Source organism: Canis lupus, chromosome 8, assembly GCF_048164855.1.
Source record: "Canis lupus baileyi chromosome 8, mCanLup2.hap1, whole genome shotgun sequence".
Lineage (NCBI taxonomy): Eukaryota > Metazoa > Chordata > Mammalia > Carnivora > Canidae > Canis > Canis lupus.
This window is the reverse complement of record NC_132845.1, coordinates 25,122,973-25,149,068: the sequence shown is the minus strand read 5'-3', so window position 1 is coordinate 25,149,068 and position 26,096 is coordinate 25,122,973. Positions and strand designations below refer to the sequence as shown.

Below are 26,096 nucleotides of genomic sequence, written 5' to 3'. Positions count from 1 at the left end.
AGAGCTGGGTCTCAGACATGGCTTCTGGCAACAAGACCAAAGCTTTTTTTGAGATCACTATTTAGCGCAAATAGAATTTCTGTAACCTTTTTTTTTTTTTTTTTTTTTTACTGCATTAGACCTAAAGAGTATTAGGCTTAAAAAAAATTATATCTTGCCTAATTCATGTTCTAATGATTTATTCATATTATGAAATTTATTTTGGGTGCCAATCTATCTTACTAAGTACTAGCTACTATTTTAAGATTTAAATATGTTGCCTTTTAGTTTCTCATTTTTAAGTAAAGAAAGTTGCTCATACTTACGCAGCTATGATGTAGTTTAAACCTGATTCGGCTTGACTTCCGTGTGCATGCTCTTAGCCTTTAGGCTATACCACTTGATATGGTGTAAAAACTACTAGATTTGACTTTAAGAAATAGTTTTTCAAGTTCAAGTTCTTTCCAATTTTAAAGGAAAAACATTACCCTCTCTCCTGCTCAACTTGTAGGTTTATTCTGAGTTTGGAAAGAATAATGTATGTAAAGGAAATATTTAAGATGTAAATCACCGTAAATAGGTAATTTACTATTAATGGGCTTAATCTCATTTAATGAGAAAGGAATAGCACCCCACAGCCCTCTGTCACTTTGCAAGTATTTGTACACTCACTTTACATAGACAGGCTCTGACTAAATGTTCCTGCACCTACAAAAATTCAGGGCACTGTGTCAGACCTCTAGAGGAGACTATTCATTCAGTGGGAATAGGGACTTTATGACACTCCCCAACTCATGTTGCACAGGGGGCCACCACCTAGTCTACTCAGCCCCTGCACAGGCCTGATCCTGCTGAGAATCCAGGGGTCCCTATTTAAAACGACTTACTATAGGGATATTCACGCATATGGAAATAATTAATAGTGGCAATGATCCTTATAATGGCACCTGATGTCCTGCTGGGAAGAAAGATAAACCAGCCTTCACCATAAAGAATTTACAAATTATACTAAGCAAACATGTTAACACCTATTAAGAGTCCTAATCAGAGCTGTTAAACAAACAAAGATATGTCATATAAAATACACCCATTTAGCAGTAGCAGCTACATGTTTGGAGTTTTAAAAGGAGCCATTTACCTTTGAGATAGAGATAAAGCCTTCAGTGGAGTGTAAAGGTTAGGCAAGAACAAGACACCTTTCTGAGCAAATCCATTCTCTAAGCATCAGATCCCATGGCCAAACCTCTGTTCCCAAAGGTGTGCTTGCATCCTGAGATTTATTTTAGGTCTTATTACGATTTAATCAGAAAATTACTTGTTTCTTCAGATGTGACTTATTGTTAGTAGTGCTTCTTTTAGAAAGGGCCATTGAGAGTGACCTCAGGTGACCTCCAGAGATGGTTCGCTACTTGCTGGACCCAGAAAACCCTGCAAAATCATGCAAGTTGAGAGGTTCAAAGCTTCGTGTTCATTTTAAGAACACGCATGAAATTGCCCAGGCCATCAAGGGTATGTATATCCGAAAAGCCACCAAGTATCTGAAAGATGTCACTTTGCTGAAGCAGTATGTGCCATTCCGTTGCTACCATGGTGGAGTTGGCAGGTGTGCACAGGCCAAACAGTGGGGCTGGACATAGGGTCTGTGGCCCAAGAAGAGTGCTGAATTTTTACTGCCACATGCTTAAAAATGCAGAGAGTAATGCTGAGCTTAAGGGTTTAGATGTAGATTCTCTTGTCATTGAGCCCATCCAGGTGAACAAAGTCCCCAAGATGCGATGTAGAACCTACAGGGCTCATGGCCGGATTAACCCATACATGAGCTCTCCCTGCCATATCGAGATGATTCTTACTGAAAAAGAGCAGATTGTTCCTAAACCAGAAGAGGAGGTTGCACAGAAGAAAAATATATCCCAGAAGAAACTGAAGAAACAAAAACTTATGGCCCAGGAGTAAATTCTGCATAGAAAAAATACAAATAAAAAAATAAAAGAAAGAGAGAGAGAGAGAAAAGAAAGAACGAGCAAAAGAGAAAAGAAAGAAAGGGCCATTGAAAATATTGCTAGAATCTAATAGTAAAAATCAAAAACATTGTTTGTCTGGAAGAAATTCACTTTGCAGACAGCATTTCAGGTGAAAATGAGATTAATCCCTATCAGGGCTTAAGTAAACTCTTGCTATTCTGATGTGGCCCAGAAGTATCAGCACCACTTAGGAGCTTGTCCCAATTGCAGTATCTTGGGTCTCATTCCAAACTGATAGAAACAGAATCTGTATTTCAATAAGCTCCTCAGATAATTTATATGTATATTGAAAGTTTAAAAGAAAACATCAATGTGCAAAGTTCCTACAATCAGACATTCTCTCAGGAAAATTAATAAGTTTTAATCTTACCAGAGTAGAAATTGAATTACTCATTTTAGGAAGGTATATAAATAGTGTGACATTTGCCTTGTGATGAAACATATCTAAAGTGATCACCACAAACACCCGTGTCTGGTGGTGGCTTCCAGTGTTTCCAGCATAGTATACCATGACAGCCATGTTTGGTCACCATGCTGTAGTCTCTTCTCCCTCTTGAGGTGTTATGTTCCCTTACCATGCTCAGAATAGCTCCCAATTATGTGATATCGTACACTATAGGGTAGGAACATAGGAAAATATAGGAAAGAGGTAGTCTTCCCAGTCTTAGGGCCTCCCATGTTCTTCATAGTTAAAATACACCAAGTCTATGTTAATTGACTTTAATTTTAAAAAAATAATAAAATAAATTAAAATACACCAAGTCTGCTCATGATCACTGCAGCACCAAGGGGCTAAATCTACCATATACAAAATGTGCCATGTTTGTGGATTAAGAGAATTAGTAGCTTTTGTCACTCCTCACTGGACAACTCAGGGATAAAGGAGATTAAGCATTACCATTCATATGTTACAAAGTATCTAGATTCCTTTTAGCAAGCAGGTTTTTACAACAATCGTGAACATCCCATAAAGAACATGATATGATGTGACTTTCAAAATCTGATTTCTTATGGTCATATGATGAACTATTTTAAGACAAGAGTAAAATTATACCTATACGTGTATACTATGAAAACAATTTTTTAAAATATTTATTTATTCATGAGAGACACAGAGAGAGAGAGGCAGAGACACAGGCAGAGGGAGAAGCCAGGGTCCATGCAGGGAACCTGACGTGGGACTCGATCCCGGGTCTCCAGGATCAGGCCCTGAGCCGAAGGCAGGCACCAAACCGCTGAGCCACCCAGGGATCCCCCTGAAAAAAATTTTTAAAAATAAATTGAATCTCACAGGGAACAAAGAAGGTAAAGTAAGGCATCAGTTGACTTACTGTTAAAAAAAATCCTGTGGAGGAAATTATTATGTTTTTTTTATCATGTTCTCAAAAAATCAACTTGAAGAAAGTTATAAGAAACCTAATTAATGCTCAAATTGTTCTTCCTAAGAAACAATTTTTTTAATGTAATGTAATGGGCTTCATAGAAAATATACTCTGTATTTAGTGGTTATTCAGTTCTCTTTTCTACAATGTAGTAACATACAGCACTTCAGAATAGGAAAAGAAGGATTTTTGTTTCTGCTGTTTGAGGTATCTTTGGTAATAATTAACCTAGAAGTGTTTATCTAAATCCATTAAATTCAAGCTATAACTCAAATCCCAATACAGACTTTCAAGTTTATTTTTATTGGAAGGATCCTAATTTCTCAGATTCAGCCTTCCTTTATTCTGGAATTGTTTTTATTCTTTACTTTCTGCGATATGGACAGTCAAATGAAAATATCTCATCTGAATTATCCAGGCATTCGACACATTTATTAAGTGCAGAGTAAGTGATAGACACTGTGCTAGTCACTGGGAATAATGACCAAGGTAAATTCTTGGTAAATTCTTCCCTCCTGAAGCTTCAGCCTGTTTGGGGAATGAGCTGTACATTAAATGCAATAGTTATAAGTACAACATGTGGAAAATGAAGGCTTTAACCTCGTCTGGGCTTTTAGAGTCCTCCTCAAAGAAGTGATGGGGCCAGTACTCAACCATGGGTAGAATGGAAAAGTCTTCTAGGCAGCAAGATATTATGAAAAAGTCTTAAGGCAAAGAGAGAATGTGGCAGGTACAAGGAAAAGAGCAAAGAACTGGGTGATCGGAGCATAGTGAACAAAAAGAAGAACAGTAGACAAGGCTGAAGAGGTAGACAGGGATCAACAATGGTTGAGTTAACTGATGAACAGCACTCCAGCCTCAGCATGACCACCTCTAGACATGAGAACTACCTCCAGGCAGTCCATCCCAATGGAGGGAAAACGAGAGAGTTAAAATGCCATTTCTTATACTGTGCTAAATTTGATCCCTTGTAAATCAAATAGACTGGATCTAATCTTTAACAGCTCTACTAAGGTTCGCCTGACATACAGTAAACACATATTTAAAGTGTACAATCTGGCAAGTTTTGAAATATGCATACCCCTGTGAGGCCATCCCCACATCAAGCTCATGAAAATATTCATTGTCCCTGCAAGTTTCCTTGTGCCCCTTCATAGTCCCTCCCTCCTCACCATTCCCATCCCCATGTAATGATTGATATGCCATGCTTGGAACAGTGCCTGGAACATAAATCCGCTTTCTTGAATAAATGGAAAGTGAGTCCATTTGGAGAATTAGCTCATAGATTGATGTTTGGTTGATTGCTCCATCTTTTCTAGGTATGCAGTGCTGTTCAGAATCAGGATTTCACTGTCATCCAAGACTACTGCACTGGCCTCAAAGCCCTGCTATATCTGAAAAGCATTGAAGAACTACGAGACTGGGATGGGCAGAGTCCAGCTACTGTGAGTCACCAGAAAGGGAAACCAGTTCCCCGTATTGCTGAGCTCATGGGAAAGGTATGTGTTCACTTCTGTTGTCCTTAAGAACTCTACTTCAGCAGCTTTCTACTTCTGGTCTTGTTTTTTTTTTTTCCTCCACCATCTCATTAACAGAGGAAACACAGTGCCTTTTGGATGTTATTTCTATAGTAGAATCAACCTGAAGGAGGCTTGATTACAGCTATATGATAGGTCCATGCATTACATTTTTATAAAAGCAATATATAATGCAAGGTCATATAAAAGAAAAAGATTGAAGTTTGTAGTGTAAAGTGCCTCCAAAGTCTTGCTTACCGTGGTGATGACTGGCATTCTTTCCAGTGGGAGGCTGGAGATTTCTTTATTCTTTAACAAGCTCTGGAAATTATAACATTACCTTTCTATTTTCAAGACAATTAAATCACTGGAGCCCTGAATAATATGATGAAGTTTTTAAAATTAAAATCTAATCAGTGTCTTTTGTAACTGCTTCTGCTGTGTGGTTAAACCTGGGCTCAAAAGGTTATGTCCCAACTTTCTCACTAACTGCTATTTTCAGAGAAATATATACTACATTTACATTTTGTATAATACAGTGATTTTAGCAAATCTTTTCTAAAACAACATTCAGCATTTTGCCTTTGTATTTCCTTTGTATTATTCTAAATAGACAACCATTGTCAGAAGACATTTCTTGAGTCCTGAATGAGGGGAGGAAAAAATTATAATTCTTAGTCTTTTCAGCTTGTCACTACATCAATAATTAACTTTAAAAAAAAGAAAGCCAAGTATAAAAAGATTCTTTAAGGAAGCATTTAATAATTCAAATGAATCTTAACTTGAAACAGGTCACATGAAAAAGAATGGAAAACAAAAACCCAGGATACCCTGCTTTGGATGGCAGGGTTAGGGACTCTGAGAGAATAAGAGAAACATCATGTAACTGACTTACATTTGGCTAGTTTTAATGGAAACTATCACTCCCCTCACAGGTAGCCAAAAATAAGGGCTTCTTGAAAAATAATGTGCATGATTGCAAGTTCAGTAATGAAAAACAAAAGGGAGAAAGACAGAAAATCTTACAGTGTGAATTCCTAGAAAATATCGTGATGAATGACTCCAGGAGTGGCAATCAAACAGAAAAAAGAGTGGGTGGCATTAATATTTATAATATTGTAATTAGCAAGACTGTGCCTAAGCAGCATTATTAATGTAACTAATCATATTATCATAAACTGAGTCTGCAGTATAGACAGTGAGTGTTCTTGCCTTTATCAATGACCATCAATATCAGGAAGTTGTTCATAGGAAAAAAAATTTTTTTCTCACAATAACTTTATACTTATTCAACATAAATATCTCAAGTAAATTGGTTCTGACATGATAGTTTATGACCATTGTGTAAAAGCATTGTCTCAAATTCGAGTAGTCACCATGTGAGCTGAAATATAAGTAGCTACAGTGCACTGTGCCATTTTGTCTTTAAAGGACTTCCACATTCATTTCAAAACTTACATATTCAAATAAAAGATGAATAATGATGGAGACACTTGTGTCAATGACATAAGTGGAAACTGATTTTCTGAAAGTTTGAATCTAGATTCTCACTTTTTTTTTGTAAGCCCAGCCTTCATCAAAATCCTAAGTGTAATTTTCAGCATTATCATTTTTTTAAAAAAAAGATTTTTTCACATATATTTTGCCTGTGTGATTATATTAGTGATTCATTTCTCAACAGTAAGTTGAGGAACTAGCAGTTGGTCTGGTAATAGAGCTATGCTCCTAGAGACCTTGGTATGGGCAGACATAACTAAAACAATAGGAGACGATCCCCTTTAGCTTAATGTCCCTAACAGTGACTCAAAGCATGCTAGATCCAAGGTACAGGGGGCGTCCTAACTGTTCCTTCATTGGTGTTGCTGGGGTGTGTGTTTTTGTGTGTATTTTTGAAAACAACTCATATTGTTCTCTTATTAGCTGAAGAATAGGATCCTGCTCTTTACAGTATTTTCATGTTACAGGGAAAACAAGTGGTGATATAGAACCTTTTCAAAGGATCTACTAGAAGTAGCTGGCTTCTTTAGGGAGGGAAGATTTGTTTGGAAAGTACAATTGTTACTCTACTTAATCTTTCACATAGAGGTCAGGCTAGAATAAATTAGAGCAGAAATTTAGAAGAAACCAATTACAATACGGTGTTTGAAGATGGAGAGAAAATGAGACGTTAGCTATGGAAACAAGGGTTTGGCCAAATTAGTCATGTTATCTTTTAATTAATTAGTATATTTAATATACTCTCCCTTTGCATACCTCACTCATTAATTCTTTTAGCTTCCCAAGCAATGTTTCTTCTGGTGGCTTTGGAAAGGCAAAAAGTCAGGCATTTATAGTTTGCTCTGCTCTTATGGTGCAAGCTGTATAAATCTGTACTTGCAAACATGAGAGCAAACCCATATGAAGAGCAGCCTCCAGCTTTGCCACATCACAGAGCAGTGGGTCTCAAACTTCTGGTGCTTAAAAACCATGTGGCATACTGTGAAAAATGTAGATTCTCTGGCCGCACTCCCAGAGATACTGATTCAGTTGGTCAGAGGTGGATCCAGGAATCTGCATTGTCATGTTGTGGTTCTGATGGAGGGATCCAGGGATCCACATTGCCAAAAAGTAATGAAGAGAATAGCAACAGAATATCATTAGAGATAGAGAAGTTAGCTGTGAGTACAACACAAGCTTGTCTTGATGGAGGAAGCTGGCAATAAGTGATTTTGAGCTGGAAGAAAAGTTAAATAATCAGGCGAGGAAATCCATAGAAGCAGCATACTGAGTTCTGAATGGCCAGTGGTTTGAAAGTCCCTGATAAGGAAACAGGCAGGGAATTAGTGCAGCATTTCCTTTCCTTTCACAGAAGGAAAAAAGAACTGTGAGGACAGAGACACTTTGCCATCAAAGATGTAACGGCCCCAATCCATGCAGTCAACAGTGAGGATATCTGTGAGAACAAGGAAGCAGAGACTATTCACAGGATCATCAGAAGGGAAGGGTCTTGACAGCAGAGGGCTCAGTTATCTTATCCTCAGTTATCTCAATGCCTCCTTCCCCCTGTGAAAACCTAGGCAACTCAGTGAAAGTGAAGTGGTTGTTTGGCACATATAGAACAGAGGTTATAGCAGAGGCCAGAGTGAGAACGGTGGGTTTGCCTGATGTTTTGTTACTTAACTAAGTAACAAAGGTGGACAAGTTAATTAATCTCTCCAAATCTCTTTCTAAAACTATCAAGTGAAGATAATCACAATATAAATCCAGAATCCCTCATTAATAATTCTGAAATCCAAAAAGTACAGAAACCCAGTGTTTCATTTGGCAGCAAACGTGACCTGCACTGATGTGAGGCTATTTATAATTTTTATTTATTCTTTGTAGAGTGAACATTTAAATGTTTACTGCAGAGAAACTAATGTCTTTGATTCCAGGTTGCTACCTCACATCTTGCTGGGATTATTAGGTTAAATGTAGCATGTGCACCATTTTACTTTTCTAAAACCCTAAAAGCAGTTCTGAATTCTGAGATATATTTGGCTCCAAGGATTTTGTGGTTAAGGAGTTGTGAGGAATTTTAATTGAGAATATAACTGCAATTATAACTTCATCCACAAATTCTTCTTTACAGTTGGAGGCAAAGAATATATTTTAGTGCTATCAGAAAATAAAATATTAGTATTTGGAATTTTTATTTGTGGCAAATCACAGTATTTTGAGATTATTTGCTTGGAAAATATGAAAGAAATTGGATGCTTCAAGATTAGAACAGAAAATTTTGCAACCAAAAAGCATGGAAGGAAATGACTTCACTTTTTTTATGTGTTTGGGATGAGAACAGGATTCCTAAGCAAGAGCCCTTGAAAGGGAGGCAGCACAGGCCAACACTCCTCTTTGATTGGGGTCTGCATGCATTATCACTTTCTGTTCCCTACATCTGAAATGTCTTTCCCATTCACTGAAGAGAAATTCTCAAGCACCACCTCTTTGAGTTATTCTTTGATCTCTACACCAGAATTTATTTCTCCTTGTCTTCTTCAGCCTTAGTTGAAACAAGTATCACACAGCACTTAGATTTTTAAATGTCTTTTTTCTCTACTAGACAGCAAGCTCACTTCCCAATTCCTTGGACACCCACTGATATGTAGTAAGGGCTCAGTAAATGCTGCTTATGTAAATGAATGATAAGTGAACTCTGTAAGAAAACAGCTAAATGGTAGCATTAGAAATCAGTAGTCATTTGACTTACCAAGCCATTGCTTTTCCCATCACATCAGAAATGAAATGAGTGTTAGAAGAAAAAAAATAACTTTAAACTTAAAGCCTTATTGCATTTATGAGCCTAGTTTGGTAAAATGAGATGGAAAGAAGTCAGAGTGGAGTAAGGTAGGCAGGTGAGCAACCTTTATTCCTTCTTGACTTAGCAAAATGTACCTAGAATATAAACTTCTTGAGGACCTAGACCACACACTGTACGCCAGTGTCTGACACAATGTCTACCATTAGGAGAAATGACATGGTAGCTGAAATGCTGAATAAATATATTGATCAATCACTCATTTATTATAAGATGTATTTTAAATGTCACTTCCTTTATGAGATCATCTATGACCCTCTTCTTCTCTGTCTGAGAAAATTGAGTCCCGCATTTCTCTGTTCTTGTTCATATAACTGGTATTGCAGTCATTATATCATCTTCAAGTTATGTGTCTTCTTGTCTGTCACTGAGGTCATTATGAGCATCTTGAAAACAGAGAGAAAGTCTTATTTATACTTGAATTTTCAAGCACCTAGTACAATGCTACATTTTTATAGAATTAAACTGCACAAACTATCTGCAGTGTCCTGATTTGGAAGGAAAAAAGAAAGTCAATTTATAATTAAAATTCCAGCCAGTCCCTTTCAAGAATAGCAGAGATTTTAGAAAGAAACAGCAAATTACTTTCAGTAGGTATTAAAACATAGTGAAATACACACATCAGTAATATTAACAAGTATATATAATCTGTGCTCATTGAAAAGCTTTCATTAGGATAAAATCAGAAAAACTGTCAATGTGCTTGTATGGCACCTCTTAAAATAAGGCTTCCTTTTGATGATAGAAACAAAAATATGTGCATCCATATGACCAGATACATCATTCTCATGTCATTATAAAGCCACAAATGATACAGTTTTATAAAACTTCGGCTATTGCTGCTGTCTGGCTGTGGTATTTTATATGTAAATGTCTAACCATCTATTTATTTGTCTCTGGCATGTTATCCAATACAGACAACAAACAACTGTCCAAAAGGAACATACGACGTCTAAGCATGACCATTAAAAAGGCCAAATAACAACAGTCTTAGAAGAGGAGAGTAGTACCTCCTGTTTACAACTTTAAATGTTTTATGTCTTCCATGGTATTTATTTTTCCAAGTTGAGATAGAATTTGCATAAAGAAAAATGCACAGGTCTTAAGTGAACCATTTGATGAGTTTTGACAAATGCACACATCCATGAAATCTTCACTTCTGTCACAATATCAAACATTGCCAACATCTCAGAAGACTTCCTTCTGCCCATCCCCAGTCATAATCCCTCCCTCCTCCCACTACCAGAAGTAAACACAATTTCGTTTATATCATCGTAGATTAGTTTGTTCATATTCTGTGGCGTCATATAATTAGAATTCCACGAAATGTATGTTTTTGTGTGTGTGGTTACTTTCCCTCAGCACAATGGTTTTGAGATTCATCCATGCTGCTGGGGGTGTCATGAAACTCAATTTCTTTTTATTGGCAAATAATATACCATTGAATAACTATATTACAATTTGGTTATTCATTCAAAATGATATATGAGCTCTTTTCATTTCCAATATTATAAATATGTCTAAAATAAGTATTCAGGCATAACTGTTTTGGTGAACATCTATTTTCACTTCTCTTGGCTAATATTTAGGAGTGTAGTGTCTGGGTCATAAAGTGATGTATGAGCTTTAGAAGAAACTTCCCAGCAGATTTCCAAGTGGTTGTACCATTTTATACTCCTGCCAACTGTGGATGGATGTTTCAGTTCTTTCATATTCCATCCAATATTTGGTATTCTCCATCTTTTTAGTGTGAGCCATTTTAGCACATGTACATTGGTATCTCATTATGATTTGAATTTCCATATCCCTGAAAACTAATGATAATAAACACTTCCTCATTTTCTTATCAGCCATCCATATACCTTGTCTGCAAAGTACCTATTTAAATCTTTTGCCTGTTTAAAAATTGGGTTTATTAATAATTTACTGAATTTTAGGAGTTCTTTATATATTCTGAGTACAAGTCCTTAGATGCAGAAAAGGCTTTTGATAAAAGTCCTGCATCCACTCATACTAAAAACCCTAAACAACCTAATAATAGAAGGAAACATCCTCGGTCTGATAAAGGGCATTTGCGAAAAATTCTACAACACATATCATATTTAAATGGTGAATAAGGGGCACCTGGGTGGCTCAGTGGTTGAGTGTCTGCCTTTGGCTCAGGTCATGATCCCAGGGTTCTGGGATTGAGTCCTGCATTGGGCTCTCCCCACAGGGAGCCTTCTTCTCCTTCTGCTTATGTCTCTGCCTCTCTCTGTGTGTCTCTCATGAATAAATAAATATTTAAAATAAATAAATAAATAAATGGCGAATAAATAAACGTATTCTTCCAAGATCCAGGCTATGCATGCATGTCCACCCTCACCACTTCCATCCCCAGTATTGTATTGGAAGTCCTAACTAGGACAGTAAAGACATAAAAAGAAATAAATGGCATCCAGGTTGGAAACCTACTAAAATTGTCACTTGCAGATGGTAATATTGGATACATCAAAAATCAAAAAAAAAAAAAAAACCCTATGAAAACACTATTAAAAATTAATAAATGAATTTAGGAAAGTTTTATGATACAGTTTCATGATACATAGTTATGTTTCTAGATGAATACAGAAACAATGAACAAACAGAAAATTAAATTTTAAAATTCCATTTACAATAGCATTTAAAAACCATGAAATACTTAGCAACAAATTAAAATGTATGTTGAAAACTATAAGGGATTGCTGAGAGAAATTAATGAGAAAAAATCAATGGAGAGATTAGTCTGTGGATACAGCACCATCCCAATCAAAATCCCAATATATGTTTTGAGAGGTTGACAAGCTGATTCTAAAATTTACATTGGTATTTAAGGGAGCTAGAATAACCAAAACAGTCTAGAAAAGGAACAAAGAAGATTTGAACTATCTACCTTCAAGTTTTTCTATAAACCTGCAGTAATCAAACAAGCATGTTTTACTGTCAGGATAGATAAATAGATCAATAGAACAGATAGAAAATCCAGGAATAAACCTACATAGATACACTCAACTAACTTTTCACAAAGACACCAAAGCAATTCAATGGAGGAAAAAGGTCCTTTTAATTAAAATTAATGGAACCTCATATTTTCCTCACACAGGACACAAAAGTAATTTTAAATATATCACAGATATAAAAGTATAAAAATTTTAAAGAAAACATAAGTAAATAACTTCGTGGTCTTGGGATACTGAAAAATTTCTTAGATACGATGCCAAAAGCACTAACCAACAAGAAAAAATTGATAACTTTTATTTCATCAAAATTAACTTCTGGTCATCAAAGGACACAGTTAAGTAAATGAAAATTCAGGTCACAGAATGAGAGGAAATATTCATGATATATACATCTCACAAAGAACTTGTGACCAGACTTTAGAAATGTAAACTGGAATAATATGAAATAATTTAATTTCGTCTTAAGCATATGGAAATCTTAAAATGAAAAGTCCATGGTGAGAGACCTACCTGTAGGCTCTTGCAGCTAACCCTCATCTATGATAACTTCTCTTTTCTCTTTTCTCTAATACCACTTGCAGAGCTAGCCTAGAAAAGAGGGTATGCGAGAGATGAAAGCCATTTTCCTTCAAGTTTATCTTCTGGCCCTGTGGTTCTTGTCCATGTTATTTTCTCCTAGTGCAACTCTGTCCCTGTGGTTATTCTCTTTGAGGCTGCCAGTTGGATACTTTATATAGTTAGAAAACTTCCAGATGACAGTCTCCATTTCTCTGTTTCTTGGGTACTGATTGAGAAGCAGTATTACTGAGATCCCTTTCTATGACTGAAGCCAGATTGCATGAGGCTAAATATTTTTATTGATTGAGCTAACTTCAAAGGACATGGCAAAAAAAACAAAAAACAAAAAACCAAACCACCAGTTCCTGGAAGTTCAAATTTTCCAAAATTACCAAATCAGAGTCTACTGCATAGATATTATGGGGACTTATCTACATCTCTAAATATCACCAGATGGTTTGAGTAGTTTCTTAGGTAGAATGCTGAAATGCCAAGTATCCTTTAAGAATAGGGCAGACACCTGTTTATAAATGGTGATTATTCCTACTTAAAAGCAAAAAATGTTGACTAGGGGGATGCCTGGGTGGCTCAGTGGTTTAGCGCCTGCCTTTGGCCCAGGACGTGATCCTGGAGTCCTGGGATGGAGTCCCACATCAGGCTTCCTACATGGAGCCTGCTTCTCCCTCTGCCTGTGTCTCTGCCCCCTCCCCCCACCCCCGTGTCTCTCATGAATAAATAAAGAAAATCTTCAAAAAAATGTTGAATAGGATTTGGTAGCCCCTTCTTCTAGCTCCGAGTGTCTAATCATCTCATTAATGTTTAATGATCCCACAAAGAAGTCAGTGTGCTGTAGTGAAAAGAGCATAGTGTTAGAGTCTGGCAGGTCTAGGTTTGGCTCTAGGCTCAGTGGCTTACTACTGGGTGAGTAAGGCTGGCTACATGAATCACACAGTCCTCTATTCCTGTATTGGCAAATTGAGATAATGATAGCAGTTTCACAGGTACTTTGTGAGGATTAGAAATCATATATGTAAAGTGTATAGCACATAGCAAGCAGACATTCAGCCCATGCCAGTTATTAATTCTAAAATAGATGATGGATGGGTAGATACATAGACACATATATAGATGCATTAATAGAACATAAGTAGACATACAGAAATACTGGGGTAATTTGTATATGTGATACTTATAAATTATTTGTATACTTTTTTTAACCTACTGATAACATGATTTTGCTAGCTTCATTTTGTTTGATTCAAAGGCTTGCATCTTTCTCCTTGGAAGCACTCCCTTTACCCCCCCCCCCAAAAAAAAAAGAGTTTCTAAATAATTCAGAAGTGTTCACTTTCCAGGTAAAATGGAAATAAATTTGTTAATTTGGGGTTTGGGCAGTAAAATCCATCATTGATCCTAAAATAAGTAGAAGGGAAGAGCCTATTACTATTGTTGCCAAATCAGAGTAACAACACCAGAGTTTAAAATGAACTGTTAGAGATGCCTGGGTCTCAGTGGTTGAACGTCTGCCTTTGGCTCAGTTTGTGATTCTGGGATCCTGGAGTTGAGTCCTACATCGGGCTCCCCACAGGGAGCCTGCTTCTCCCTCTGCCTATGTTTCTGACTCTATTTCTCTATGTCTCTCATTAATAAATAAATAAAATCTTACAAATAAAATAAAACAAAATAAACCATTAGGGGAGGTGCTGGAAGGAGTCTCTCCTGTTATAGAATGAGGTAGTTTTGCATTGCTTATAACCAAAATAGTTTGTGCCAGTATCAGCCTTCCCAGCTTGGTTTCTCTCCCATCTCAGGGGTAAGTGGGTTTATTTCACAGGGCAACTCCAGTCAGTTGTAGTGGTTGCCAGCAGCAGTATGTAGAAAAAGACTGTGATCCAGAGCCAAGTCCAGCGGAGGTGTGTGATCAAGTGGTAATGCCTGCATCAGCATGGACACAGGACAAGATGTTGCAGAATATGGCTTCCCACTTCCCTGAGTGTGCAGCACTGACAGCTTGCCCGATCTAGGAATTTGGGCAGCATTGAGCTTTGCAATTTTTGTAACCACTGCAGCTTCCTCATTGCAATCTACCACTGTATGCCTGAAATAAAATGTGAACCATACATTTTTACTGTTTTGCCAGCATCCCACCATGCTTTGCCTTCATCCATCATGCTTTTTAAAAGTATGATTTCTTATTTCACCTCGTTCATAAACAGATATCTAATTGCCAAGCATATATGTAATTATTCTTTTGTCACTTTCATGAAAGTAAGTGGTTAAGTGTAATTCCTCATACTCCATCAAACATACTACTTTAATCAAAATACACCTTATCAATATTAATTACACACATAGAACTTGTGTAGAAGTACTTTTCATCTTCAACACAACTTACCTATGTTAATTTTGATGTTACTTTTAAGCTGGGAAAAGAAATTTAGGATTTTCTTGTTCTGGATGGGGATTGAGGATATATATAAAGAAAGCATTACTATAAGCATGGAAGATAAAATTTGAATTCAAATACTACCCTTGTCTCACCTCCTACTCCCCCTCCTAATAACTCTACAAAATCAGTGTACATTTATTGCAAACCAGTTAGCTTTGTTCCTAATCCTGATTTTATGGAGTAAGGAAAAATATCTTTCTGTAATTCTGAGCTATGCCCTTGAGATTCTCCCTAGAAAAAAATGTATATATTTGTTATATCTCTACATAAGCTCATCTGTCCACTTGAATAAAGAGAGTATTAGATAAAAGATATAATTTTCTGCTAATTAAAAGAGTCAGAGTCATTTTGATAATGTAAAGAGTCAACAGAAATTCTAATTATATTCAGCTTTATGCCAATTTGTCCTAATCTAAGATTTGAGGAAAAAAAAAAATAAATGTCTATTTTTGAAAATAAAAAGGGGGATCTGATTTACAAAAAAAACAAAAAAAAAGAAAGAAAGAAAAAAAAAGAAAAGAAAAAATTAGCTAAATGGCTCAGTTGTTTAAGTGTCTGCCTTCGGCTCAGGTCATGATCTCAGGGTCTTGGGATCGAGCCCTATGTCAGGCTCCCTGCTCAGCGAGGAGTCTGCTTCTCCCTCTCCCTCTGACCCTCCCCCCTGCTCAAGCTCACGCTCTCTCTCTCTCTCTTAAATGAATAAAACAATCTTTAAAAATTTTTAAATAAAACAATCGATAATTAGCTAGTTAGTTGGTTTTTTTTTTTGTTATCTTATTTTTTGGGGTTTTCTTTTAGCTTTCAAATTACAAGGATCATACCTACTATTGAACAGCTTTACCAAGACTCTAGAAGCCTAGGAAGGATAGGCTGAGATATCTTTAATTGCACTGAGTAATTAGCAATCTCATAGTTAACCAAATCGGTTTATATATCCAGATGAAATATCCATCCATTTAACTTTTTTCCTTAGAAACCAGATCACTCTGTTAGGTTGCTCATATTGATCTAGTTAACCACCTAATTTCTAAATATCCCCTCTATTTTATGCCGTATAGCTGCTGGAAGTGATCTTATTACATGTCTCAAATCCATACCCTTTAATAGTCTGTGCTTCCCGGTCACAGGTGACCCCTAGAAATGTGTTTGAGATGTGACTACAGCCTACACAGAGAAATGTGCTAATGCTGCTCAGAGAATCCTTTGGTTTGCAGCTCCAGGCATTGTTTGTGAAGTTGTCTCTGATGGAAATGCCCTGAAGACCTCACTCCCAGTCCCTCACACCTGCTGGCTGGTGTGCTATAGATTGTTCACAGCAAACATCGTCAAGATTGTGCCTTTTGAAGATTTATTGCCATATATCTTTAAGGCATTTCACTTGTCTTCCCTGCTCATCAGTTTCATCCCATTTCATTTCAAACTATAGAACCTTCTCTAGATCCTCTTCTGGCAGTTAACTTCTGCATGCACCCAGTCCATCTGAGCTATAGAGTGTCACCTATCAACCTAGTCATTTTTCAGAAACTAAATATTACCAAGTCTTGTTTCCGTTTAATGTAGATCCCAAGTGAAACTAGTGGAAAGTAAACATAGCATTTGTGGTAATCCAGGCCTCCTGGGAAGAGAATTTTAGTACTACTCTCTACAGTCTTTATTGAGATAGAAGAAGCCTGCTTTAAAGATTATCCTACTCTAGTCATGTGCTAGGTGTTGGTGGTAAGCATTAGTCACGTTCACTAACATTTTCTGGCTCCATAGGAAAAGCAAATCTCCTTGCCTCTTGGATGTTCCATGTGATTAGGTGACTTGCTTTGGTCAACAAAATGTGAGTGAAGTATATGGTATGTGAATCTGGGTGGAAACATTTAAGCTGGCACTTATTCTCCATATTCCCTTCCTTTACCACAGCAAACACTATAGTCTCATGGTGAGAAGGTGACAACATAAAATGGATGATCTAGATTGCTGAGACACCACTTACTTATAGGACATCCAGAGACAGCAGACTTCTTGTGAGTGACAGACTAACTTTTATTGTGTTAAGTCACTGAGATTTGGGAGTTGATTATAACTACAGTGCTATCAGCTGGTAAAGACCACACAGAGTTCCAAATAACTTGTACCTGCCACCAGACAGACTGATGGCTACAGAGGGAGCCTTTGTACCCTCCTACAGAGGGAGCATTATAAAATGGAAATGCTCATCTTTAGTGATCTTCACTTTCTTTTCTGCACGTGGTCCCACATGCTGGCAGCTAATTCCATAATTCAGGTTCCCATTACATCACTCCAACCTGCATCTGATTTCTTGGCAAAGTGCCTGATGATACCAGAGAGCCTTTCTTTCTAAACCATATAGTGAAAATATTTATTCTTGCATTGTACCTGGTTTTCAATAAGTTATGTGAAGATATCCAACAATTAACTAATCCAGCATAGGAAACAGAGCATAGCATGTACCTTACACATAACTTCTTTCTTGTTAGTAGTAAGGACTTGGGCAACTTACATACTTTCCCTTAGCCACCATTTTCTCATCCAAAAACTTGGAATAATAATATATATCTCATAAGATTGTTGAGAAAAATAAATAACAGTGTCTAAATTTCTTCTGAAAGGAAGATCAGGTTCTAGAAAGCATCATCTCCACTCACTGTCCCTCTCATTCCTTACCTGTTTTTCTATCTTCAACCCATCAAAATTAGGCTTCTGCCCATCCCTACTCCCTAAATCACTAGAACTGCTCTTGCTGAAGTTATCAGCGATTTAGTTATCACCAAATCTTTCCCAGTCTTTACTAGGCCTTGTTATATTCAACAATTGACTGCTTCTTTGTATTTGAAATTTCTTCTTTGAGTTTTGAATTCTCTTTTCTCCTGGTTTCTTTCTTCTTTACTTTTAACCAAGAAGACAATTGTCAGCACCTAGCATGTGCCAGGCACTCTAGAGGAAAATATTAATAATAATATAACTTCTCTCCCTTAAAAGGATCACAGACTAGTGTAGAATTAGACAATTAAAAAAAATAAAAATAAAAAAAAGAATTAGACAATTAAAGAGTTATTTATAACATCGTGATAATTACAGTGATAGAAAGATACACAGAGGGATAGCAGGGGTGGTAGGGAGTTTGAGAATATTTTCCAGACTAATCTGAAACTTAAGATATAAGATATAGTAAGTGTATGAAGAATACCTTGGGCTAAGGCAGAAAGCATGGTAAAATCCTGATGTAATAACATTTCTGCGTGTGGAGAGAATCTTCTTGGACTTGATCTGTAGGACTCCCTCCTCTTTTTTTGGTCCTTAAATACCAGTATTTCCCCTCTTCATGGATCTCATATTACTGTATGGCTCATCAGACCCAGGAAGCCAATTTCACTTTCCTTGTTGTTCATCTTCCACATTTGTACTCTCACCAGCGACCTCCCTCTGGACCCTACACACCCATCTCTTCAGCTTTCTGGTGGACTTTGCCATGCAATAGCCCTGCTCAGTGCTCTTCCTGCAACCTAGGAATAAAACAACAGTAGTGATTATCCATGACAATTATATAAGCACTTTATAATTTACAAAGCACTTTGGCATACATTATCTCACCAGCTGCTTCCTTAATGTAATAGCAGCAGTGGGCAAAAAACCGTGTCACTGCCAACAGCGCTTTTCTGACCTTGGTCTCCCAGCCCCACCTACTGAAAACATGAGAGCAGCTGGATGGGAGCTGATTAGAGGCTGGAAGCTGACCTTGTTTGGGGACCAGGGGAGTATGACAGCAGCAGTTGCCACCTTCACCTTCTCCATCTCCATAGGGGCAATAGAGCAAGCCAGAGGTTTCATGGCAAAACGTGGGAGGCTGCACAGAGCAACCAGGCTTCTCATGAGCTGCCCAAGTGCAGGCTGAAGGTGGCAGGCATCAGTTTGTGGGAGGTTAAGCGCTTATCCACTCTTCCCCACTTTTCTAATTTCTTATTTCTTACATGCATTAACTATCATTTTGAAAGTTTCAGTAGGTTAATTAAATTCTTCTAGTGTTGATGCTAAGAAAGCTGAAACATTTTCAACTGAGATTGACACTACTCAAGACATCGGCTTCACTGATGTTTGTTCAGCAACACTCCAATATGTCACAGGATTGCTGAGAGAACATCTGAGAGCTATAATGAGCTAAAAGTCAAGTACAGGGGAAAATGTGTTCCAGACTGCTGCAGATGTTCTCAAATCAAATCATATTTCTGTGAAATGCCATATAGAATATTCAGCGATTGAAGGATGCAACATGAAAGGACAGTTCAATTGATTTGCACTGTTTTAAAATTTTATTTAGCCTAAATTATGTGAAATGTGGTGGCTTTTTTTCACTTTGAATCAATTAATAAGAGACGCACTTGATCCTAATGAGCTTCAAGGATAATTTCCTTGCTCTAAGAGGAATACATTAACTGGTTAGATAGGAGTCAAAGCCTAGAGAAGGTGGCAGTTGAATAAGTGAAACAAAGTCGAGTCAAAGAACAGAGATCTTGTAGCTCCATTTTCTTGCCTCTATTTTTCTTTTATTCCTTTGGCATCAAAATAGAGCAAACCTCTGTTTAATTAATTCACCAAGACTCTGATAACCTGTGACACTGTATTGATGGTGGTTCATTCTGTATATCCTGAGAAACCTAGAGGAAGCTTAACAGGAGTGGGTCAAGGAAATGTTTTTGAAAGATGCATCTTTTGTCGTCACCATCTTATATTCCATCACACATATGGCCTTGCACATTACCATAGTTTAGGTAGCCTGGCCTATGATTAGGATGATATTCTCCTAAGTGAAGGTTAGCACAAAGAAAGAACTGATAAATCTGGGTAAGGCAAAACAGAGAAAAATGATTAAGTGACATTGGAAAGTACAACAAAACACCACAATGAGATACCACCTCACAGCCTCTATAATGGCTAAAATTAAAAAGATTGACAACATCAAATGTTGGCAAGAATATGGAGCAACTAGAACTCTTGTACTTTGCCAGTGAGAATATAAAATGCTACCACGACTTGGAAAAACTCTTCAACATTTTCTTAAAAAAAACCCAACAATTCCATTCTCAGGTATTTATCCAAGAGAAATAAGAACACATTTCCATAACATTTGAAATAGATGAATTTTAAAAACAGTATGTTAAGGGAAGGAAGCCAGACACAAAAGAATACTTACTAACTCATGCCATTTATGTGAAGTTTAAGAGTAGGAAAAAAAAATCTGTATCATTAGAAATCACAAGAGTGGTAAGTAGAGATTTAACTGGAATAGAGCACGAGGGAATTTTCTGAAGTGGTAGAAATGTCCTATACCTTGATTAGGGTGACAATTTGTGGATAGATTTATTTGTCCAAATTCCTCCAACCGTATGCTTATAGTCTGTGCATTGTACTGTGTGTGTATGTATAATAATAAAGACATTTTTAATGTCCAAATTACTTTTAATCAGGTAGCCTTTGGAAACTAAAAATCTTATGAATTTAGCCACTGGAAAAGAATAACTGGTACCTTGATAAAAATGTTGGCCTGGAAACCAGATTAAAGAAAATGGATGACCAGGGGCATAAACAAATGTATTTTCCTCTGCCAACTTGCCGGCAGCTGGGTATGGAATTGAAATAGTTTTAGGCCTTGCACATCAGGGAGACTGACTAGGGCTTAGAAATCAAGAAGGGGAACATCTGGCTTCTTGAGGAGTGACATAGGTAAGGGATGTGGCATCACAATGCAAATGAGAAGCTGCTTCCTAAAGATGGAAAATTTGATTAGGTCCTTTGGTAGGCCTTCTACTTGCTTTGCTTTGTAAGATCAGCCAGTGCCTGCAGCCTCTGTTAACAAAAGCTAGCCTTGCCTGAGGCCACAGCTCCCAAAACAGAACCTTCAATTGATTGCTGATAGGAGGTTACATGCCGGGCTGGGCTCTTCTGCCCTCCTGTCCTACCCATCCTTCCACAAACAAACCCTGTGGGGCGTTTTTCTGGAAATCTTAAGTCAAATACATTTTAATGCTTTAATATATGCATTGACACTTTGTCTTGTAATAGCTCTTTTATTATTGGTTAATAAAATTACATTTAGAGAGATAAAGACAAAATTCTTGAGGTTGAATTTCCATTCACTCTGGTACCTTTTATTCATTTTATGGGGCATTATTATTGCAAAGTTGTAAAATGAATCCAAAACTATATTTTGATTCTGGTTTTTTGTTTGTTTGTTTTGTTTTGTTTTTCCTTCAAGTTTCTGCTTTTTACTTTTTGTTCCCTAAGATGCATCTCCTACAAAATTATGGCTGGAAACAAATATCACATAACTTATTTGAACTCACAGAATTTTTGTGACAGATTTGATTTTTGGTACTAATTAGAATTTATTTTACATATCTCTGCCTAGCTCAGAGTTTGAGTTTTGATTTTAGTCCTTTATATATATAATCTATCCATTTGAGTTTTGATTTTAGTCCTTTATTATATAATCTATCCATTCAACAAATATTGAGTATCTGTTACATGCCAGGCACTGTGGTAGATAATTGAGATTGAGTGATGAATAAAAATAAACTTTTCATCACTGAGGGACAGTCAACTGCAAAAAGTAATGGTATTAAACTTTTTAAGCCTTTACATAATTATTTATGCTTATACATGTATACATGCATTTACACATACATATGTATATATCCCCATTTGACAAAGGTAGAAACTGAGGCTTAAGGAGGTGTAGTTATTATAGTGGAAACAGGATACAAAGCCCATTCTGTTTATCACAAAAACTGTGCCCTTAACCACTTAACTACACCTCATCTTGACATAACTGCTATTATGATATCAGAGTTATAGAAGCAGAAAAGAACAAGTGTCCATCTCAATCTGGGGGATCAGAAGCTGTTAGAAAGAGACAAATGAACTGTATCTTGAAGGATGAAAACAGTATAAGTTTTATGTAAATGTCCTCATTAATTCCAGTCTATAGGCAATGGCTGTGGCCAAGTGATCACGTGTGAAAATTGCTACATCTTTATTTATGGGTAAAAGAGTTACAAAATCTGTTAGATAACTTATCCCATTCCCTGATAGGGCACAGGCTTCATTCTTAGTTTGTGCTTTTGGGAGCTGTTGTCTTTTAGCATAAATCCCATCAAATCTTTGTGAGTTTTGCTTTTACATTTCCTTCATCTGTGACGAGAAGATTCTATTAACAACCCTGGCACCTTCCATTAAAGTCTACAACTTCCAACTGCCAGGAAGGGATAATGAAGTGATAAATTTAATTTGCTACCAAAATATGTAAGGCAGAGATATCTAAGTGAATTTATAGCGTTAGCTATGTCTTTCCTCTTAGCATTAACAAAAGTTTTATGGCAGGTTATCAGAATCAGTGCAAAAAGAACAAATATATATGAATCTCCACACACAGAAATCAGATCTATAACTCTGTATCAAATCGTTTCTTTCCCCCTTCTTAGCATTTCTAGGCTCACCAGAATTTAATACAATGAGTTTCAAGTGTTTTGTTACTTGAAGAATGTATAAAAACTGTTAACCAGACTAAGAAACACTTTTTACTCATTAATATATATACTTTGAGATTTATAAAATATGAATCCCCTTCTCCTGCCCTTGCTAGACTCTAAGGGCTATGAAGAAAAATAACAACACCATCATGTTGCATCAGCACGATCATGACAATGAGGCTGCTTCAAACTCTGTGGAACACAAAATCTACCTTCTACCCATTATTTAACTCTGTGCTATGGTTGTAAAAATGGGTACCTGGGTGGCTTAGCAGTTGAGCGTCTGCCTTTGGCTGAGGACATGATCCCACGGTCCAGGATTGAGTCCCACGTTGGGCTCCCTGCGGGAAGCCTGCTTCTCCCTCTACCTGTGTCTCTGCCTCTCTCTGTGTTGTCTCTCATGAATAAATAAATAAGATCTTTAAAAAATAATAAAATAAAAACTTTCGTATATATTTCCACTTCAAGAATTCCTTTGTTCCAGTGAACTTTAGCATATAGAATCTCTTCTTCCCATGTCTTGGCATTGGGATCAGTCTTAGGGGCCAGTGATCCCCCTAAACTGCACTCACCGAATGCACAGCCAGGATAAGTTTTGCTTCTACTATTCAATGATGTATGTGTTCCTCCTGTAAAACAGAACTGTTAAAGTCAGTTCTTGACTTCACGGTTATTTGCCCAGAGAAATGTAGAATTGATAATTACGATATGATAATAAAAACAAGGTACATTCAACTAACTGTTATGTAATATTGTTTTGAGGGCTTTTTATGTTACCTACTTGAATCCTTGCAACAATTCACATAAGGTTTGAATCATTGTTCTCTTTTTTCTGTTGAGAGAAGCAAGACTCAGGGAGGTTAGGAAAGTTGTTCAAGCTCCCAAGCTAGTAAGAGCAGAGGCGACATTCTAGTCCAGGTCTATGTGTTCACAAAACCTGCACACTTGCCTACTACACTTCACTGCCTCCACTTATTATCCTGTGCAGAGGATCATTGGTTCTAAGGCTTTAGATTTGATTCTGGGTTGACAGATAGCAGATTAAGATTCTATTAATCTTTGGGCAAGAATGTTGAACTTTCCACCTCTCTTGCAGTGACCTGTGGCAGTCAATTGTACTGGGAATTACACGACACCTGCTTGCTCACTTGTATTCAGTGGACTCATGATAAATCAATGTTTTTGCAGACACGTCATCCCCTTTCCTCAGGCCCTTCACTGCTGGCATCAAGAGCATTAGATGCATTGCCATCCTGCCAACTGGGCTGATCCTCACCACATATAATACTCTGTTTACCAGCAAAGGCCATGGGCTCATCTCTTCTTCCTTCTGTTCTGTCCCTTTATTCTGGATTACTTGACTTTTAGCTCCTATACAACAAATCCAGCTTGAGTTATGAATTCATGTATTTATTTATATGCATAAATTTCCCCCACCAATTACCTTAATGAGCCCAGTCCTTCTGGTCTTCTGATTTATGTCTTTGAAAGTGTTTGAGATAAAGAGAGCCAGAGAGTAACAGGGAGAAGCCTGGATCCCAAGGTCTGCATTGGCCTCCCAAGGACTGCTTTGTTCTCCCTAGCATTAAGCCTCCCCTTTAGCAGCTGCAGTGTTTGTCTAGATGTGTGTGGATGTCTGGCTGTATGCCCAGCTGAAGTTTTGATGCCTTCTTCCTCTCTTAAGTCACCTCAATTTCATATAAAATCAGCCATCTAGGCAGAAGCTAGGTATTTGAATGGACTTTAGATTCTTCTATGTTAAGTAACCTCCTATGGGCTTCTAGTGGACATTACTGCACAGTACCAGGCAATGATAATTTATACTTAGTGGCAAGCAAATCCCTGGATCACCTGCCAAAGATGTTAGAGTGTCTTTATTATTATCCAGGCAAAGCTTCCATTCATGCAGTCCTTGTAATATAAGCATTGTGGTGTACGTAGGTCTACAGAGAACCAAAAGCAAACCTACAAGTGGTATCTGAAGGTGTCCTAGCTCTGTATGTGGGTACTCTTCCCCTACTTATAATGCTTTTATATTTCCTATAGGTACTCTTATATGTTCCTCTCTGGAAGTTCCTAGAGCATACCTAGCCTCACACTCCTGGGCCCAAGAAAAATTCCCAGAAAAGTTATTGAAACTTTTCACTTGTTAGGTTTTATTGATTGTCACAAGATATAAAATGCCAGAGCTGTGGTGGGGTGAAGTGAGGAGGGGTTGGGTATGGAGTGGAGAGTGGAGTGGCAGGGGTTGGGTGTGGAATGGAGAGCTCCAAGGTTATTTTAGAAGAGATTTCAGTGAAGTGAGTATATAAAGACAAATGATGATTCAAGCCAGAACACAATTGTACAAACAAAAGTGATACCACCAGTCAACATCAGAATGTATTTTTGAAGTTTCCATTTGTTATGCCAAATATGTAGAGAATGTAGATTAAAACAATACCCAAGTGAGTGGTGATTATTTGCTACAAGTTAAGAACAGAGCATATTAGAAGAGGAAAGTGTGGCAGTGTTTCAATATTTAACCCAATTCATTAAAAAAAGGAGGGCATATATCTGATCTTTACCATGGGCCCATGTAAGCACATTTTTATACTAAGGGTATTTTCCCCAAAATGTTTTCTCTTCGAAAGACATGCATGCTTCATGTGAGACAGAATGTAAGGAGGATGCCAATATGTACACATTATGAGTTGGAAAGAACAGTAAATTATGCATGATATTGACCTCATTAGTAAATATTGACTCTTTAGAGCTGCCAAATGAAAGTTGTGGTGATAGACCATTCCTTAGAAGAGTTAATTTAAAATTATAAAATGTTTACAGGTGACAACAAAGTTAGCAGAGCTGTTCAACTCTTTTTCTGTTTCCATTTCCTCCACTGAAATGAATAATCTCAATCTGGAAAGAGAAGAACAAAAGTCACTACATGTGAATTGAATCCCTAGGTCTATGTGAGTCAGTATAGTCATGTAGTTCTTTTTTTTTTTTTTAATTTATTTTTTATTGGTGTTCAATTTACTAACATACAGAATAACCCCCAGTGCCCGTCACCCATTCACTCCCACCCCCCGCCCTCCTCCCCTTCTACCACCCCTAGTTCGTTTCCCAGAGTTAGCAGTCTTTACGTTCTGTCTCCCTTTCTGATATTTCCCACACATTTCTTCTCCCTTCCCTTATATTCCCTTTCACTATTATTTATATTCCCCAAATGAATGAGAACATATAATGTTTGTCCTTCTCCGACTGACTTACTTCACTCAGCATAATAGTAACTTCTTGCAAGATACATCCACGAAGGCAAAAGAAACAAAAGCAAAAATGAACTATTGGGACTTCATCAA

General features: G+C 37.2%; 1 protein-coding gene and 1 long non-coding RNA gene across 5 annotated transcripts in view; one reads left to right on the top strand and one right to left on the bottom strand.

Annotated features, from left to right (window-relative positions):
• The window catches only part of DPYD (dihydropyrimidine dehydrogenase), a 790,677-nt gene that overhangs the window by 672,749 nt on the left and 91,832 nt on the right, over nt 1–26,096 (top strand). For all 4 annotated transcript variants that reach the window (XM_072834642.1, XM_072834646.1, XM_072834643.1 and 1 more), the window contains one exon: nt 4,702–4,881. In XM_072834642.1, the coding sequence (XP_072690743.1) occupies nt 4,702–4,881 (180 nt within the window). The remainder of the gene's footprint in view (nt 1–4,701; nt 4,882–26,096) is intronic.
• Nucleotides 8,515–23,367, bottom strand: LOC140638021 (uncharacterized). The gene is made up of 3 exons (XR_012035144.1): nt 23,012–23,367; nt 18,417–18,732; nt 8,515–9,621 (listed from the first exon to the last, which is right to left on the bottom strand). It is a non-coding gene; the product is annotated as an uncharacterized lncRNA (long non-coding RNA).